This window comes from Aquila chrysaetos, chromosome 5 (genome assembly GCF_900496995.4).
Source record: "Aquila chrysaetos chrysaetos chromosome 5, bAquChr1.4, whole genome shotgun sequence".
NCBI lineage: Eukaryota > Metazoa > Chordata > Aves > Accipitriformes > Accipitridae > Aquila > Aquila chrysaetos.
In genome coordinates, this window is record NC_044008.1 from 51940671 (window position 1) to 51959852 (window position 19182).

At 42.7% G+C, this 19182-nt stretch overlaps 1 protein-coding gene and 1 long non-coding RNA gene across 3 annotated transcripts; both read left to right on the top strand.

The window, feature by feature from the left end:
• The first annotated feature begins 349 nt into the window (after positions 1–349).
• LOC115341509 lies at positions 350–9176 on the top strand. Of its 2 annotated transcripts, none has more exons than XR_005932435.1 (3): positions 350–466; positions 2288–3948; positions 7669–9176. It is a non-coding gene; the product is annotated as an uncharacterized LOC115341509 (long non-coding RNA). The 2 variants fall into 2 exon arrangements; XR_005932436.1 differs by having other exon boundaries at positions 7674–9176.
• A 547-nt stretch (positions 9177–9723) lies between these two features.
• On the top strand, positions 9724–18756 carry MESD (mesoderm development LRP chaperone). The gene is made up of 3 exons (XM_030014676.2): positions 9724–9941; positions 14282–14514; positions 15253–18756. Exons 1-3 carry the CDS (start codon positions 9777–9779, stop codon positions 15515–15517), a joined length of 663 nt encoding a protein of 220 aa, XP_029870536.1. The 5' UTR covers positions 9724–9776; the 3' UTR covers positions 15518–18756.
• The last annotated feature ends 426 nt before the right edge of the window (positions 18757–19182 follow it).

The following is a 19182-nucleotide window of genomic DNA, read 5'->3' on the forward strand; positions in this document are numbered from 1 at the left end:
CGCCGTGCCGCGGCCGGCACCGCCCGCCCGGCGGCCGCGGGCCCCCGCCGGGCACCGGCCAGCGGCCCCAACGGCCGCCGCCGCCGCCCCCCCCACCTCCCTTCCCCTCCCCTCGGACGTGAGGCGAACCCCGTCCCCGCCGGGCGCGGGATTAGAGGGGGCTGAATGAATAAATAAACGACGGCGGGGGGGAAGCGCGGGGGGGTGAGGAGGGGAAGAGAAGAGGCGAGGCCGGTGGGAGGAAAGTGAAAGGGAAGCCGGAGAGGGGCAGCCGGATGAGCTCAGCCCGGGCGGGCCGGTGCGGCCGCCGATTGGGCGGGAGCGCGTCGCGCAGTCGGACATCGGAGACGGAGGAGATGCCGAGAAGCCGCCCTCCGCCCCAGCCCGCCGGGGCACCGGCGCCCCGGGTGCCGCTTCCCGCGGCGCGCTGCGCCCGCCAGGCCCGCTGCCCCGGGCGGCCCGCCAGGTAAGTTCGACGTTCCGGTCAAAACTCCGGCCCCTGTCACCGCTCGGCCCGGTTCCGCAGGGCAGGGCAGGGCAGGGCAGGGCAGCGGGCTGGCAGCGCCGGGGCCGCGGCACCGGGCGCCCTTTGCGGACCGTCGCGCTTCAGGTGGAAGAATCCGTTCCCTATTGCAGCCGGCACGGCGACGGGCCAAAGGCGGTCTCACGGCGCTGAAGACAGCGGGCCTTCCTCACACCGGCGGGGGGCTTCGGCGGGCTTTGCTCTGATGTAGTTAAAAAGCCCAACCTCTTGCTAGTCGTAATTGGTGCCGTAAATATGGTACGGGGGATTACTGCATCTGTATTTACATAGAGATGCTTCCCTCAGCGCTGGTCTTGACCCATTTTTTAGACCAATGAAAATGAATTTAGTATGTTTCTTTCATGTTTCTGTCATTGTTTCTGAAGACTGGTTACCATTTGTTAGAATTTAGCAGGGAAAATGTGAAACTGCTGACGCGAACTGTGTACGGAAAGCCTCTGTAAAGCCGACTTTCTCTGGCCTGTTTCCAATCTGCAGCACACCAAGAACTTTATTAGACGATTCTTGTCAAAAGCAAGATGTTAGGCTCAGTAACTCTGAGGCGTTCAAGTAAATGCCATTAAACAATAATAAAATTAAAATTACTAATTGGGCTGGAACAAGTTATAAGAAGATGGGTTTAATGCTGCCTGGGATGCTTCCAAAGGGAATATATAGTTTGGTAAACGATGGTGATGAGAATATTTACATCCCAAGCATCAGATTCTCTCCTGTTACGCAGTATCTCCATCAACATAATCCTCAATAATCAGGGTCCATGTTGAAACCACATCTTCCATTTGTTACATATTTTGCTGCAGCGTAAGCTGCGGCTGAATAACATTCTTTTGCTTCTTTCAATGAGACTTTCCTTTTTTAAGTTAGCCTCTTAATTCTAGGCATTTACAATGCATTTAGCAGGCTACAGAAATCTAGAAATACATTTGTCCCAATTCACAGTTACGTTAACATCCTGCTACATTTATACTACTGCAGGGGCATAAGTGACCTTGAAATAACTAAAAATTGGACCAGACTGCTCACTTGCAGGCCAGATCCAGCGATGTCCTGGCACAAACAGAGCCCATCTAATAGACTGCATACATTTAAAGAGCTTCAGACAAGTTTATTTGTACATATTCTCGCCCATTAGCTAGAGGAACCCTTGGCCTTCTCTATGGACTTGTAGAGTGGGACGTGAGCAGGATGACTACAGATGTGGAAGTGGAGGGTTAACAGGATGCATGCTTCTGGGGGGCGGGGGGTGCGGGGAACCCTTTCCGTAGAGCCAGGCTTGAGGAAAGGGGCAGATACTGGTCTTTGGGTGTGTCGAAAAAATACGGCAGTTCTCCACCCATCCCTCCTCACAGAAACAGTGTGAGGGAAATTCTGTTTACTTGAGTCAGATTATAGCAGTTTAAAGGAAGGTCATGATTTGGGCCTAAACAATTTTGGCTTACTGCCAGCAACTCGTTTTCAAAACTATAAATAGGAATGATTTCAGAGTACTCTGAAAAATAAAAATCAATGGGCAGAAGCAGCCAGCTGAATTGTATTTCAAAATATTTTCAGATACGTCCTTAAATGAGGCAGTGAGATATTATGTAGCACAAGGAATGCCTCTCATAAATACTAACCTAGTTTATTTTTAATGAGGATTGACTACATTTAATTAGGGTTTGAAAGTTTTCATTTTAGAAAACGTAGGTCTCACCCCTGGCTAGAAGAGGTGTTAAATGACCTAATAATCGTTTCCATTTATAGATGCTGCCGCCTGCCGTGATGTTCCGTATGATTTGTGCCATTCCCCAAGGACAAAGTGGAGAGATCCTTGGTTTGGACAGTTCCTGCTGTGGCTCCTCCACCAGCCCTCCTCCTAGCTGCCCACACCAGAAAACACAGCTAGGCCTTAACCCATGGCAGTTCCTAGCAGCTGACAGGGCCACCAAAGCTCTTAGTAACTGCGATAATATAAAGCAAATATTCTTTGAGCTCCTTTAATCTGTCCACAAGACTGATCCAGTGCTTGTCAGCCTCAGTATTAGCAAGGGGCAGAACTGGTAATTATTGTCATGTCGTAGGTGTCGCTTGTGGACAGTTTCCCAGGCAGTCTAGCCAAATGTCATTTTCCTCCAGTAGCAGCCCTGGGTGTTCAGCTCTTCTGCATATGAAATGTATGATGAAGAGTGACCTGACTTTCACTGTTTGAAAAAATAATGTAGAAAATGCCACCTTAATTGGTTGTTTGCACCATGGAAGAGGCATTTCTTGGAGCAGCTGCCTGTCAGAACCTTCCTACAGACTGTGTTGTTGCATCATAAGTACACCTGGCCTGGCTGGGTTCAAGATCACCCACGGTCTGTGTTTACCATGGTTATTATTTGACCATAAACACATAGTCTTATTCTAAAAGGCAGCCTTGAAGGCAGATTCTCTTGGGTCTGGTAATTTGAGTAGAATAGATCAGCTAGATACATGCTTTAAAGGTCGGGTAGATGTATCTGTGTGGTTTAGGAGCAAACTTTTACTCGGTGATGTTTGGGGTGGGTATTATTTCCTTCATAAGTCTGGCACATCTCTCTGAAGGAGCATGTGCGCGTACCCATTTATTTCATGGCTGCTGAGTCCAAAGGTGACCTGCAGGACTTGGGCAGCTCTGTGAATTGGTGTAAAGACTTAGAAGACATGAAATTCAGGTGGCCATGCTTGGCCTTAAAAAGCTTTCACTGACAGAGTCTGAATGAAATAACTCTCTGGGGTTCAAAACAGCAGGCATTGTCAGATACAAGGGATTAAAAGGCTTTTTAATGTGGCTTAGTAGTGTACGGAAGATTGGCTTACTTGTATGAGCTCTTCTTTCTTCACATTGATCTTTATTTTGCATTGTGCTTAGTACAACAGAAACTGGAGGCTGAAGTCTTCTTTCCTGAATCATCTGACAGGACTTGGCCCTTTTATTGCTTAGTAAAATCTTTTTTTTTTTTTTTGTGAAGGAGGAATCGATTTTTGCCAGGGTAGCCAGTGTTGAGTAATAGCTGAAGAATACCAAGTTGTAATAATTTTATGAACACTGTATGTGGCCAGGTTGGTGAGACGAAGTTACTATACAATGGGTTATACTACTTTATATTACTTTCCTGTATAGATGTATCGATCTAACTTAATAGGGAGCTAGGTGATGAAGGAATAAAAGGCAATTCAGTGGTTCCCCTGTGTCAGCTATATGTGGCTAAACCCATGAGGTGGTAATTACAAGAACGATAGCTCCAATTCTGAGGGATGCAGCTGGTTTGTCAGGCTGAGAACTAAAAATCAGAGGATGATAAAGTTGGCAGAGACTGATGGAAGAAATAATTTAACACCAAGGCAGACTTTGCAGAAGAGGCTGGAAAAAGCTGGGCCTTCCTTTTTGCAGGAATGGAATGGTAAGTCATACGGAAGGAAAGGCAAGTGTGTTGACTGTTTTATTGTTTTTAAGATCTATTTTGTCTTAAATGGTTTGGTGCTAAGTAAGTGTTTTGTGGTCAGTACTTAGAGTCATTACTTCACAAGAGACTAAAACTGTAAGGTCTGGATCTGTCTCAGGTCTGCAGAGGTAATCATGGTTGATACACTGGGGATGCAACCTGAGAACTGGTCTGTGTGTAGCAAAAAAAGACAGCTAGAGATGGGGAGGAACAGTTAACTGGTCACTTGCAACAGCAAAATGCAAGCACAGTCACAAGTTTTGTTTTTTCTTTGAAAATTATTTTGTGTATTAATAAATAGCTTTTAGAATAATAGGTGGGCTTTCTCAGACAGGCTTAACCTTGGTGTTTTGATGTGGGGTTTTTTGTTGGTTTGGGTTTGTGTTTTTTTAATATGGCATAGTCAGAAACACAGTATCAAAGGTAAGAAAAAATTTATTATGCAGATACCAGCAATGTAAATATCTCAGTTATGTCTAAAATACCAGTCAGCTCCTGTTGCTCAACTGAAAGATAATACAGAAAAGTGGTTTTTATTTTGTTGTCCTTTTATTCACCATTTATTGTACTGTTGTTTTCACCACTTACCATATATAATCGATTGGTTGTCCCCTGCTGTTACCGTGGATATTTAATATATTGACATGGAAAAGAGACACGTTTTTATGAAAAGGAAAACGCAGCTATAAAACTCCTCTTGCATGGAGTGGAAGGCTGTGCCATATTTTATGTTGATGCAGCCAGTAATGGCTTTCTGCTCCATGTTCTTATCTACCATTTACACATGTGGATATCCATCCTACACCTCATGTTTTATGAGGCAAGTGCCTAGGAGAGCATTAGGTGCACCGTAGCTCCTTGTGGCCATTCTCCTTCCCTGGAGCAGGCAAGAAGGGCCAGGTTTGTAGGTCAGTTGGCTTGAAACTCTGAAGCACTTACTTAATGGAAGAGTGGTAAATGCTATTGATTAGAATGGTCCAGCATAAACAGGAATCCAAGACCCTCCCTTGAGACTCTTAGGTCTGGGGGGGGGGGGGTTGAGATCAAAAGAGAGCACAGTATTTTGAACAAAATGTGCAAGGGCCCACCCTTCCTGAATTGCAGTTTTGGTAGTATGTTCTGTTGTGCAGCTGTAATACTTTACAGAAGGGTTTGGGTTCCACTCACCCCCCTCTCCCCCCCCCCACCCCCTTTTTTTTTTAATATATATCATGAGAGAAATTTAATAGATGTTTTCATAGGAGTCTCTGATCCTACACTTTTCTCATTGTGCCTGTGTGTTCTATGAGGAGAGCTGTTGACCATTACCGGTTTAAGTCTAGCACCTTTAAGTCATCAGAAGTTCATGTAATGTATTACTTACATTAGATGTAGGTGCCAAAACTGACCTGTAAACCTAAAATTAAATTGGGACTACAAAATTAATTTCACTTAGATTGTGGAAATTAGACTATAAATGGAATTCCTGTGGGAACTGTGTAAACCTTCTTTGACATTGATTTAATGTAATTCTTTTCTTAATAGGGTAACTTTAAATTGTGTAACTAGTACATAGTTTTAACCAGCACAGATTTGTAGTGACTCTTGCAGTAAGATGAGTATTAACAGGAACATTCTGTGGTGTTTCTGAATTTAAGGATTACAGTGTATAGCTTTACCGCAGCTGACTAGAAAGTCAGGCGTCATACCCACTCCCCAAACCTGATCAGATAGGTAACAATGCAAAGCTAACATGTCATTTGTCAAACATCTCCATTCAGTCAATGAGTTTTAATTTATAAAATGCACATGCGCAGGATAACATAAAGTTAGGGTAAAGATTTATTTTGTGGTCGAGACTGAATTCAGAATCTGAATTTCAAGGTTAGTACCTGAATCAGATTTTCATGTCCAAATCACAATAATTAACACCTAATTTGGGAGAATTTTGAATAAAGACTTAATTTTTCAAATTGGACCCAGGAATTCAAGGTCTGGAACAAAAATCTGCGTTCTCTTAATAGATGGCAAGTGAGTGTGCTTGTTTTATGCATGAAATTAATTTGAGGGCTGAAATTATTCTGACTCATTCAAATCTTTCTTTGTGCTCTAGATGACAGCATATTTTGCTTGCTAGTAACAGTATTAAAAAGCATATTTTCTTTCCTTTCTTGAGATTTAGAAATACTCTTTTTTTTGAAGATAACATGTTCGGGTCTGATTCTTCAAGTTTTCCTCCAAATGTGATGGCATTTAGAGGTCTGAAATAACACATGCACTGTCTTTGCGTGAGAGCTCATGCATTAGATCGTCTCTGCAGGGGAGCATTTAGGGTACTTAAGATAATTTGACCTATGAAAACATTAATTTTGAATGTGTTACTGAAAGTAACTCAGAATATGCTGACATTCTGTAAAATGTGTGACAATGCTTTTAAATGGGGTAAGAATACTCTGAATTCTGGGTCATCTCAAAACTTGCTTTGAGTTTTCTGGGATCTGTTACTCGGCAAGTCTTCTGTATTGTTTAACACAATATTGTCCTGGTCCTTTACTAAGCTGGTCGGTGCAAAAGCAGTTCTAATGCCTGTCGGGCTGTATAAAGAGCACGGCTGTACACCAGACCTCAATCATTTTAGATACTCAAAGTAATCACTAAAAGGCTGCCTTTTGCAACACCACATTCATCTGAGCCACTATAAAAAACATCCTCTTGTATTAGTAGAGTTCTTAAAATTAATTAATTCTTCCAGACACAGCATGTGTTGATAGCAGGGTAGCCCTTGCATGTTCATTCTCCCTTCTGCATGCTTCAGGCTGATCTTCTGATCCTGTTAGTTCAATCTCTTAATTGTCTATATGTCCTTCCAAGACGGCACTGCCCTTTCCTTGATGAAGTCAAGTTCTTTGTTCTATCCAAGGTTTCATTCCAAGGAGTGTCAAGGGACAAGCTTTAAGACCCTACTGTACTCTATTTGCAAAGAAAAGTAAAATGTGATGAATGAGAATCCACTTTAAAATAGAAAACTGCACACAAAAACCCTCCACCAGCGAAGACTTGAAAGAGCTCTTGGCAGCTAAAAATATATGTGCATTCTTCTCCTAACTCATAAGAAATAATGGTATGGGAAATATATTTTGCACAAGTATAGTTCCAAAAATGCAAGTTATATTTAAAAAAAAAAAGAGAGAATCCCAAACTTCATTAACAGAAATTTAGAACATCCTGAAGCCTTGCTGACTCAACCCTACTCAATAATGAAAACAGTTTACATCAACGGGGGAGGTAGATTTGCCTTTCTGATAAGGTGTAACTTTATAATTGAAAGTACTACTCATAAAATTTGCGTATTGTAGAAGCAGAAATGATAGCCATAGCTTGAGACATTCCCCAGCATGACTAGAGGGGAAGCTCCAAGGTAAAGCCTTAAACACTTTACTTTTGCAATCTACAATGAAAGTAGCCATCTATTATCGGATGTATTCTGTATTGTAATCATAATAGTGTTAGCTACTAGGACTATAAAAACTGTTAAGGAACATGAAAAATGCTTAAGCTGTAAAAAGCGTATTTGTATGATTCTATAGATACTCTGAACAAAACACAGTGTGCTTCAATAAAAAGAAAATCCAATTTAATTTGCCCCTGTCAGTGATAAGTATTTCTAGCTGCACTGCCTTTGGTTTTTGCATGGGAAAGAACAGCAGAGTACAGAGGCTGAATAGGTGTTTGTGCTGCAGCTGACTCCACAAAGAGCATATGTTGAACAAGTTCTTCCTGGACACAGAATTCTGCCTGAACAGAGATAGCTGCAAGGTCAGAGCCAAGCATGAAAAATATCTCCCTTTCAAATTAAAGCTTTTATATGCACAACAAGGAGATGTATAGTGTTGTTTGGTGCAGTGCTGGATATACTGAACAACTTGTTCACTCACCAAAGGGAATTGGATTACTTTTGAAATCCACATCTGAATGTAGGACCAGATATTAAAGAAAGTCAAAGTTGGCATGGTTTGTTCGAGTAAGAGAAAACAGAATTGAAGAAAATATTTCCCAGTAGAAATTCAGTGAAAATATGCTGTAAGTCCAGCATTCCAAAATTGAATCTTTAGTCTTTATTTTCTTTCCAGTGAATGTGTGCGTGATCCAGTAATAACAAAAGTTACCAGAAACATATTTTAGTAAAACCTCATTAATCAGTATACCTGATGTTCATTACATTTAATGAGAAATCACTGAGCAAATGTGCTCATTAGTGACTTACTGGACAGCTTTGTGAAAGGTACTTGACTAAAACCCCGTTTCAGTTACTGTACATTTAACAAGCTCCATGAATAGCTATGGTCTCCCTGCTTCCTGTTTCTCAGGCGCACTGGCAGTATGTCTGAAATGTTATAAAACGATAACCCTCAGTATGGAGGTTGCAGACCAGACTGGTTGTTTATCAGGGTGCTGAAATCTTGGATCCCACATCCTTCTCTGCTGTTTCTCATGCTATGAGTGCACTTGGCAAGCTGCTGCTTCATGTGGCATGCCTCCCTGGCGTTCACAAGCTGCACAGCCCTTCAGCGTCTTACCATTTGAATAGTCAGTCGAGGCTTCGGAAAGCCTCCCGAACCCACGTCCCTGCCTACTGACTGCTTCTGTTTTGTATTTGCACGCTGTGCCCATAAGGGCAGTGGGCTCCTGATTCATTATAGGACTATATGGAACAGTAGCAGAACTGGGGTTGAAGTGTTCGCTCTAGAGAATCAGTTCCTCTGCTCTGAGCCTGCTTCTCCCTCCAGTGCTTCCAATGGAATGGGAAAGCACTGTTCACTCATCAGACTGACCACAATTCATATCTACCAGTAGTCGTTACTGTGATGCTTCCGTGAATTCCCAAGTTTAAACTTCTTGGAGTCCCAAGTCCAAGAGGCCAAGGAGAAGCTGGTGCTATTTATAATGAAAGCAGCTTCCATGAGGAAAAAAATGATGACTCTAGAGCAAATAAGGCTATGCAGATATCAATCTGTCTGTTTGGTTTGTTTTGGATAGCGGAAAAGTAGTCTGTACAAAGAAAAAGCCGTATGTCTTAATTTTTTGTGGTGGTCAGACATTCTGGAGTTGTCTTTTAGTCAACGAACAGCTTTATTTAAGTCTTCTTCTAAAAACCTAGTATTACTGGGATACTAGTTAAAATCAGAAGACTCGCTGCAACGGGCCCAGTTCCTATCCCATCCATTAGTGAACACAGATACTTGGTGATGCCGCTTTCAAAAAAAAAGCAACAAAAAGGAATCCCATAGCTTATATTCCAGGAGCTGGTCCATCAGGCGTTTCTTTTTTTAAAAAAACCGACAATGTCCACCTTTCAGTCAATCCTCTGGGCCAAGACGTGCAGGGACTACACCCAGCAGGCCGGCGCTGGGCGGGAGCCTCCTGAAACGGCCCATTGTGCCGGGACAGCGCCTCGCACGCCGGGCTGCGACATCGCGGTGCAGGAGGAGCAGGAGGAGCAGGAGGAGGAGGAGGAGGGTGCTCGCCATCCTCCCCCCGCGGTGCTCGGGCACGCCTCGGGGAGCAGCAGCCCCCCCCCGCCCCGCCCGCGGCAGCCGCCCGCGGCAGCCGCCCGCTGGCCCAAAAGGCGGCTGTTGCCCCCACCCCATCGCTCCCCGTGACGCCCGGCCCGCCCCGCCGCCTCTGCCGCTGCCCTCTCGCCCATTCTCCCCGACCAGCTCCTCCTCCTCCCCGGCCCGAGCCGCCGCTGCCCCCGCCCCTTGAGGCGGCCGGGGCCGCCTTCCCGCGGCGGCGAGGTCCGGGAGAAGATGGCGGCGGCCGCCGGCTGGGCCCTGCTGGGCCTGGCGCTGTGGCTGTGCGCGGCGGCCGGGGCCGGCGAGCCGGAGGGGAAGCGGCGAGCGGGGCCGGCCAAGAAGAAGGACATTCGGGACTACAACGACGCGGACATGGCTCGGCTGCTGGAGCAGTGGGAGGTGCGGCGAGGGGCCGGGGACCCGCGGCGGGGCTGCGCCTCCCGGAGCCCGCAGAGGGGACCCGGCGTTTGCCGCCGGCGCGGGGAGCGGGCGGGCCGCGCTGCCGGCGCGGAGCAACCCTGCCGGGCGGTCGGGCGGCCGCTCTGCCCGGCCCCGCGGCGCCTCCGCCGGGGGAAGGTGGGAGGTTTGGGGCCGCGGCCCGGCCGTCCTTCCCCCGGGCCTAGCTGGGGCCCTGGCCTGGAATGGGCGGGAGGGAGGGGGGGATCCCCGAGGCCTGGTGGCGTTAGGGTGGCAGGCGCCGGTTTCCTTCCTCTGAGGCTCCGGGTTCCTCTGTATGGGGGAGGGGTTGCAAAATCTGGGCGAGCGGGCACGGAAGGGGCTCCTGGGGAGCTGCCCTCTCCCCGGGTGCCCACAGCTCGCCCTGCTGCCCCCTTCCCTCCTCCCAGCGCCTGAGCCCCAAACACATGCCGTCGATGCATGCCAACAGCCTGGTTTGACGTAAATGCCTGCTCTTTTGGGGTATAAAGGGATATATGTTTTGTGACCAAAGGGCGGATAGCGGGAGAGATACTCAATTCATGTTTACAGAGTACTATGTAGTTGGTTTTTTGGTTTGGTGTTTCCTTCCTTGCCACTCCTCGTTTGAATGGCGGCTTCTAATTCCAGCTCTCTCTTGTCCCCCTTCATCCCGCTGCCTGAACTTTCTTTGACAGTTCCCCATCACTCTTTTCTCCATGTGGTTGTCATGCCACTGTTGAGTTGTTTTCGCTATTTTTGTCTTCCATCATCTTCTGATAAATGCCAAAGTGCTCATCAGTGTGTTATTCTGTCCCATGAGGCTCTTCCCCAGAATGTTTTGCACAAAAACTGGAGGAAATAATAGAGTGAAAACTTGTCTCCTGTAACACCAGTTACAGCTGTTAGTCAAGGTGGAGAAGTAGGTTTTGTACATGTAATGTAGGTAAAGTAACTTCTGTGAGAAGTAAGGATGTCTGCCTTGGACCTGGTTGGCAGGTTTGTGGACTTGTGCATCCCATGGACTGTTGCTGTGTATCTCCTTTTAGTAAGGGAGATTCTTAGAAAATTGAGTTAAAATTTTAAATGAAATTACGTAAGAAGCTCAAAGTTCACCTTTCTGTTAGTGGTATCAGCCAAGGACCAGGTAGTCCCAGCTGCTAAAAAATCAAGGCTTAAATGATAATATTGGCCAACTTCAGCCAAACTGGGCATTGTAGGAAAAATCTTAAAAGGTGAGCATCTCCGAGTTTTTGAATTGGATGCCTGGATGAAAGGGAGACTCAAGTTAATGCTGTCGTGATTCTTCGGCTGTGTATTCTGTTCCAGCCATGTGGCAGGCAGGGTCAGGAGGCTGTTCAAGGTTTTTCCTTTTTAGCTGGAGCAGGTCTCTGATCCAGTTCACCATGTGCTGCACAAATGCTTGTAGCCGTGTTGCATGCAGATGTGGCTGAGCAGCTTGGGAGTTGGCTGCTTGGGTTGGCATTGCCACTGAGGAAATGCACATACAGCCAGAGCCCTAGAAGAAAAAAGTTACTGAAGCAGGGGCTCAACAATTAACGGTTGTTTGGTCTTCTGTATGGCAGCTTCTGATGGTCAGCTGTATGGCATTTTGCCTGATGGTAGTGAGGACACATATAGAGAACATGAAAGACTCAAGGGGGTGGTGGCTGGAGGATAGAGCAGGAGAAAAGGCATGAGTGGACTTGATGGGGTGGGATGAGAAACAAAGGGGCCATTATGAATTTGGATAAGAGCAGGAATTAATGTTCGGGAGCGAGGGGCACAGGGCACAGATCTGTACAGAATCAAGTGTCATTGCTTTCAAGTGAGTGAGATGACTCCTAGTATTTTTTATTTCCCTGGCAATCAGTCTAAAAGCATTGGAGGATGGTGGCTATAACATCCTTGGGTTCAGCCACAAGCCTGGCAAGGCTGAGGCTGTGGCTCCAGCAGCCTTCCCAAAAGGAGCGGCCACCTCTCTGTTCAGGCTCTTGTGCCGCCCCTTGCACTGTGCTGGCGCAACCATGTGCATGACTGCCTGGTGAACTGGGAGAGTGATCTAGTAGAAAATGAGCATGGGGAATGGGGGAAAGAGAGAGAGGTTGCTTCAGCAGCTCAGTTGCACAACTAGAGCTTGAAGGAAGCCACCTAGGGATTTCCCCTCATGGAAGGGGACTCTCCAGCAGCCTTGAGTCCAGAGGAGCTGGAAACAGAACTGAGAATCTGGTCCGGAGGTCTTTCTGTTACTGAAATGTCATATTCTTAAACTGGTTCATTATTGTTATAAGCTCAGGGTTTCTCAGGCTTGACTCTGAGCTAAGATCAATGAATAGGCTGAGGAATTAGGTGAAATATGTTGCTAATATTTTTAAAAATAAAAATCCAGGGCATTGATGAGAAATGCATGAGAATGGGAGCAGAGGGGAGGAGAAGGAATATATAGCTATTACTATATCTATGTAATGCTTTCCCTCTGAAGCCTCATGTTAATGTTTAAATGAATGAATCTGCTACACATTTCAAAGCAAAAGCTTACACTTCTTCCAGTCGTTTACTTGGTAGATAGCTTTATAAATACAAAACGGCATGATAGTTTGTACAGGATCAAGAAAAGAAGTGTTGTGTAGGGGAGCTTTCGACTGCTGCTTATATTTCTATTCAAACTGTAACAATACAGCTTTGTGAGCATTTAGTTGAATAGTTAAGGGGAAAATAGGTAATATATGTTAGTAGATCGTGTTGTCACTGAATCCAAAGTCAATTTCTGTACTGTGTAAGGAGTATTTGGAAATATTTGTTTCTGCCTTTCCCTTTCAAAACTGTGAAATAAGTGGTTTTGCACTAGCCAAACTGATCTAAAATTAGGATTGGTTTGCTTTTACCTCTGAAGAGTGTTTTTCAGTCAGTGATGTAAGATTTTGTATTTTCACTGTACTTTACCAATATGAGCATTTTTCAGCTTCCACTAAGATAAGTATTGTTCCCACTTAGTGAGGGCAGTGGGACTTTCCTGGGGCTCTCCTTTGCTCCCAATTCACTTAATATGGAATTTGCAAAGGCATATGAACTACTTGAAAGCATGCTTCAGACTTGCAAAATTGAAACACATACATTATTAGTAAGGAAAGAAAGGATAAAATCTAAGGCTTCTACAACTTTTATTCTGTGGTAACTAAATTTTAAACTGTCTTGTCAGAAGGACAGCAAACTACATAATCGAGATAGGAAGAGAACATGGGTCACTTGTATGAAACCTTAACCTTTAAACGGTATGGGATGCTTCCTGTAGTGGGATGTTGTAAGAGGACAATGTTGAGTTTGCATATGTGTATGTGCAGAGATGAGAAGGTAATGCGTACTTAGATCTAAAAATCAAGCTCGGCTTCTGACCTTTGAGGCTTCTGAAGGGAATATCTTTAAATGCTGCTACAGTTCATGGTCTTAATGAAGTGATGGATATTTTCACTAAATGCTTGAAGGCAAAACACCACCTAAAATATCTTCCTGAATTCCTGCTGATTTAGTAGTGCTTGGGTGGATGCCAGTATAAGACTTCTGGGTTTTTCTGTTCTTTTTTTTACTTTTTAATTCTATGATAGAAATACTGTTTAAGAAATCAAGTTCTGGCTCCATGTAAGTTGTCACTATATGCACTCCTCTCTGTCGTGAGCCGTTTTAAGGTGCAGCAATTTGAATTCTGCCTTTCCAAATATTTAAATGCCTGTCAACCTGAGCAGAGGCATCAGAAGTTTTTTTCTTTCCTGTGGCATGAGCATTGAAATTCTGAATTCTTGTGGTTCTATTTGTTTAAAGACACAAAGTAAGGAAAATTAAATTATCAAGTGTTTGCATGATTCCCAGAAGGGAGTTTTGACCTCTGAAAGCAATATGCAGATGAACACTTTTATTTATGTGTGTATGAGGCTTATTAGTACAACTTTCTCAGTTCATCTCGTATACTTAATAAATGTCTGTGAGACTGTGAAGAAAAAACATACTCTTTTATGAAATACTTAGGTGGAGTTGTACTGAATTAGCCTTAAGACTGAAAGATTTCTCAGTACGTGGTAAAATGAGATTCTATCTGTCAGTACGAAAACGTGCATCATTTTGAAGTGGAAAGTTTTAAATGGAAAGAGCATGCTTGGTGAAGTATCCTGAAACAAACTTCACTATTTCTTTTGGTTTAAGAATCTCCATCATTAAGCTAAAAAATACTTCTCTTTAGCAAGGCAGTTATTCTCTAAACAATGGGAAATCTCAAAAAAGAACAGCTTTGTGGAACAGTTGCGCTTAAAGCCTCCTTTTCCTTTTCAAAACAGAAAGATGACGACATTGAAGAAGGGGATCTTCCCGAACACAAGAGGCCTCCAGCACCAATAGATTTCTCAAAAATTGATCCAGGCAAGCCTGAAAGTATCCTGAAGCTGACGAAAAAGGGGAAGACTTTGATGATGTTTGTCACAGTGTCGGGAAATCCCACAGAAAAGGAGACTGAAGAAATTACTAGCTTGTGGCAGGGCAGTCTCTTCAATGCAAACTATGACGTGCAAAGGTAAGCTGTTGTATGCAAGGATAAAGTTCTTGCTTTTACAGAACCCTTGTTTCTTTCTTCATTAAAATCTTTTTAACTGTTCATCCTGTGCCCTTCCCCACCTCCATCGTCCGTCACTATTTCTTCGTTTCTGTATCAGTTTATATGCCAATTTGTTTTAAGTCACGCTACAAAAATTCTGGTGTGGTGCACAAATCTTTTTAACACTTACACGTGATGTATATATAGCCTAGTTTCTTTTTTATCTCATTACGTTTCAGCTATTTATCGGTTTTAGCTGCAGTAGTTTGCCTTTATGTGCTTGATGGAAAACATCACACTTGGAAGACTTGTCACCACAAAAGGCTTTTTGTTCCCCTGGCTAAAAAATGTGATTTTTCTCTTGGAGAGGATCATTTTGAAACAGAGGAATGTTGCGCTCTTGTATTGCAGCTGAGAAGGATTGCAGTAAGTGTATAAAGCAAATTTAATGCCCGTTAGTGGATTTTATGTAGTGCTGAATTAGTTCTTCAGTTTTCTTCATATTCTTACTCCTCCTTCGTTATTTGTAAACTTAATATGTTTTATTCTTACACGTGCTAGAAAATTGTTCTCTTGTCCCCATCCCCAGGCAACAGCAAGACCAGCTTCTTGCTCTTAAATGTATGCTTCAGTCTTGGAGGTGATCTGAATTAAGCAAAATGTTGTAGTGCTTGAAGGGCACAGAGCTAACTGAAAAAATACGTATCTTTCCTCTAGGTTTATCGTTGGCTCAAATCGTGCCATCTTTATGTTACGTGATGGCGGTTACGCCTGGGAGATCAAAGACTTTCTGATAAACCAAGAAAGGTGTGCGGATGTTACTCTGGAAGGTCAGGTTTATCCTGGCAAAGGAGCAGAAGAAAATGAGAAAGTGAAAAACAAAACAAAACCTGAAAAAGCAAAGAAGAAAAAAGATGCAGACAAGAAATCTAATAGCATCAAAGAGGACAACCGAGCAACCAAACAGAGAGAGGATCTATGACAGACGCGTTAACCAGACTGAATGCTGCTCTGCTGTTCCTTGGAGGGAAACTAATTTTCCATACAATTTCTGGCTTTACTGGGGGGGAAGGAAGGAAGCAGAGGTTACTGAGGTTAAGAGACTTCTATGTTGAAATACACCAGTTTACTTATTAATATTGGCCATTTGTTTAGTTACAGGAAAGGTAATGTTTAATACCAGCGATTGACTACTTTAGTTTGTAATTTTTTATGCTTTCGTTGTTGTTTAAAATAAACATACAAATCTGTGTGTCTAACATCACAAGCTTAATTTAAATGGAAAAGAAGAAATACAGTCTCAGAATACGCCGATGTTCATCTGTAGTAGCCGCATCCATCTTGGGTATGCAAGTTGGTTGTTGATTCATAGATGCTGTTAGATAGCAGAGTACAGTGCTAAAAGATTCTCTTGGAAGCCAGTTTGCTAGATTCAGTTGGCAAAACTGCCTAAAATTGCAAAGAATAGTGTTACAGTGGCCAAAGATGCCTGAAATTACGGCGTTTAGGATGTGTCTGGTTAGACTGCCTGTTTCTTTATAAAATAAACAGAACTGATTCTGTATGTCCCCAGAAATCCACAGAAGTTCTTAGAAGCATGGTGGAAGAAGCTAAGGCACGTACTGTGCTGATGCACTCCAAATCAGTGCAGAAAGGAGGTTCTGTACCCATCAGAAGTGATGATGGGATGTTAATGAATTATAGCACCTGTGTGAGCAGTGCGGGGGTGAAAGGAAAAGTCAAATTCATGCCATTCAGATTGCTGTTGCTGCCAAAGAACTGTGCCTGTGGAAGGGAATGTTATGTATGCCCCGTTATCTAGACAGTGAGCTAGAAGAAATAGCTTTAACTCTGAAATGAATTCATTTTACTGGTTTAAGGTTTTGTTTAAATCTCTGAAAAAGCACTAGTTACAGTACAGAGTTAAACTTTGAGTTAGACATATCACTGATGTTTAATAACCAGCTCATGTTCGGGGGGTTTTTTGGGTACGGATTCCTGACTGACGTGGTTGATTGTAAATGAACATTTGATTTAAATACTATGAAGTTTGACGTATGGGAGCAAATGTGATTTCTCTTTGAAAGACTTTGTATAACTGGGAGGGTTTTGTTATTATTCAGTTAAATCCATTGCTTAGAATTGTTTCCCTTCTGCCTTACTGTCTGTTAAGGACTAAATGCACCTAGTATGTATGGTCCACATCATTTTCCAGGGGATGAGCACAGTATTAACTGTCTTCATTCGTTACTACTAAGATGTTACTTTGACTCTTTATTTAAGGTGCTAAAATCCAAGTGTTTTGGATAAAAGGTCCCAACTGAACCATAATGGTTGATCTTGTGGAATACTTCAGTATCAAAAGTGGGAGGCTGTGACTTACTGAGTGCTTGTTTTAAAATAAAAGATGTCACTAAACTTACTGTCTCACTGAGTAGTAAAAACCTTTTAAATAATTATACGTTTAGTTAGGTATTCGAGAGACAGACTAACTTGTCTTTGGTTTCTGTACATGAGGACTAAATGATGTTGATGAAGGTTCCAGGTGATCAGTTTATTTAATTTTAATTAAATTTGTATAAATTTAGGATTAAAGAAACCTTTCCAGCCACACTTCATTAAACAGGTCTGTGCCTGTTTGTCTGAGTGGAAAAGTGAAAATCATGTGTTTCTTCAGGTTTAACTGTATTACTTCTATATGCTACTGTTAACCCAAACGTGTAGTGGAGTTGAGGAGAGTCTCTGTAGATACTTGGATATCGCATTGCATTGAGGAGAGATGTGCAGTCCATTTCTTGTCCAGAACTAATTTATCATTTTGTCAAGTGTTCTGGGTTTGTACTTCCCCTTTTTTTTTTAAAGAATATTGCTTTTCATCTCAGGAGATGAACAGAGGTCAGATGACACTATAAATATGAAATATTAATGTGTTTTTTCGTTTTACAACTTAAATCTATGGTATAGAGATGACAATTCAGATTATGATGAGAAATGTGGCAATGCAGTTTCTGTAGTTTTCCTAATGTTATAAAACATAAACATGATTTCTTTTTTGATCAAATTGGGTTCTTCCTGAGTTAAATAATGAAGCAATGTGAAACAGTATACAAATAATACAAAAGCAAATTAGCCAAGGAGGAGAAACAATTACTACACTGTAGCTATAGCCCAGCTTTTGAGAACAGATACTTGTTTTAGTCATTCATAAATCTACGTTTATAGTAGCTTGGGTCTTTTCCCTTTATAGTTAAAAGGAGGGGGGACGGCTTTGTTGAAATTCAGCCAGCCAATTGACTGTGGGTTTTGTTTGGTTGTTTTGAGTCATTAAGTTGCCTGTGCCAAATGCAGGCATGTTTTGTGCCACATAACTTATTTAAATTTTAAAGTGTTTGGAGTTTTTTTAGGTTTTTAATAGGAGTAATGACCTGAGGGTTGCTTTTGATATAAAATACAAAACACTGCCTTCAAGTAGCTTTTCTGTCTTCCACTTTTCTTCTCCCTTTTTCATGCTTTACACTCAAAAAATAATTAAATACGCTAGTAACTATAACGTGGCAGTCTGGCAGGAACTTCTTCATCAGCCAGTCTTTGGTATCGCAGTTCATAACTCTACTCCAAAACAACTTACATTCTCTTTTAAAACCAATAAGTCTTTGAGACCCTAGCACTTGTCCTGGTACAGCGTTGCGTAAGCAGATGTTATTTGGTAATGATGTAAGAGGCCCGAACACTATACCACTTTTTTGGTATATATATGTGTATATAAAAAAAGATCTTCAAAAAGTTACTTAAGGTCATTAATGTTCTGTAAGTACCCCAGCAGATGTTGGATTTTGAATTTGAGTCTCATCAGGCTTCCAGTAACAGATTTTTGGCTCTACCTACAGGCAATTCAGATAGAGCCTTTAAAACTAATTTCAACAAGTAGAGTGGTGATTATAGCTCTTATTATTTCCCTATTTTTTCAGTACTAAACAGAGGTATGTGGAAAATCATCTGCTTTCCTGACAGCTAAACGTCTGCTGTATTTCTCCACTCAGCTTAGTGGTTTCTCTGTTCTAGTGCCATAAGTAAGTTTTCTAAGTTGCCATTATATTTTTAACCCAGCTGTCCTCAGAAAAAAACACTTTGTCAATGATACTACATGAGATGTGGTTGCACTATGTGACAAATTTTCAATGGACAATCAATTTTTTATGTAATAAAATACTGGAACAAATATTTTGGTGGGTTTGTGTGGGTTTTTTTGGTTTGTTTTTTTTTTTTTAAGATAATCCTAATGTATACATTGTGACTTATCTGTTCTACTGAAAAAAATAAAATTCAATTTAGATTCCCATCTAGGAGAGTACAAGTGCATCCCCTGTTCTTGAGGGCTTAACTTCATCAACCAAATAAGTAGGAAATTTGACATTTAAATTGCTAGAACCAGACCCCAGAAGACCCGAGAGAAGTACCATGTGCAGTTAAGTGAATGAATGCTGGCAGTTGAATTTATAACAAAACAGCCTCACCAACTACTAAATCTTACTAATTAAGACATGCAAGCAGCATCCGTGTTCATTTAAAAAAGATGAGAATTGCAGGTGCCATCATTATTACATTACTAAGATTTGTACATGATGGTGCAATAAAGTTTCCTATAAC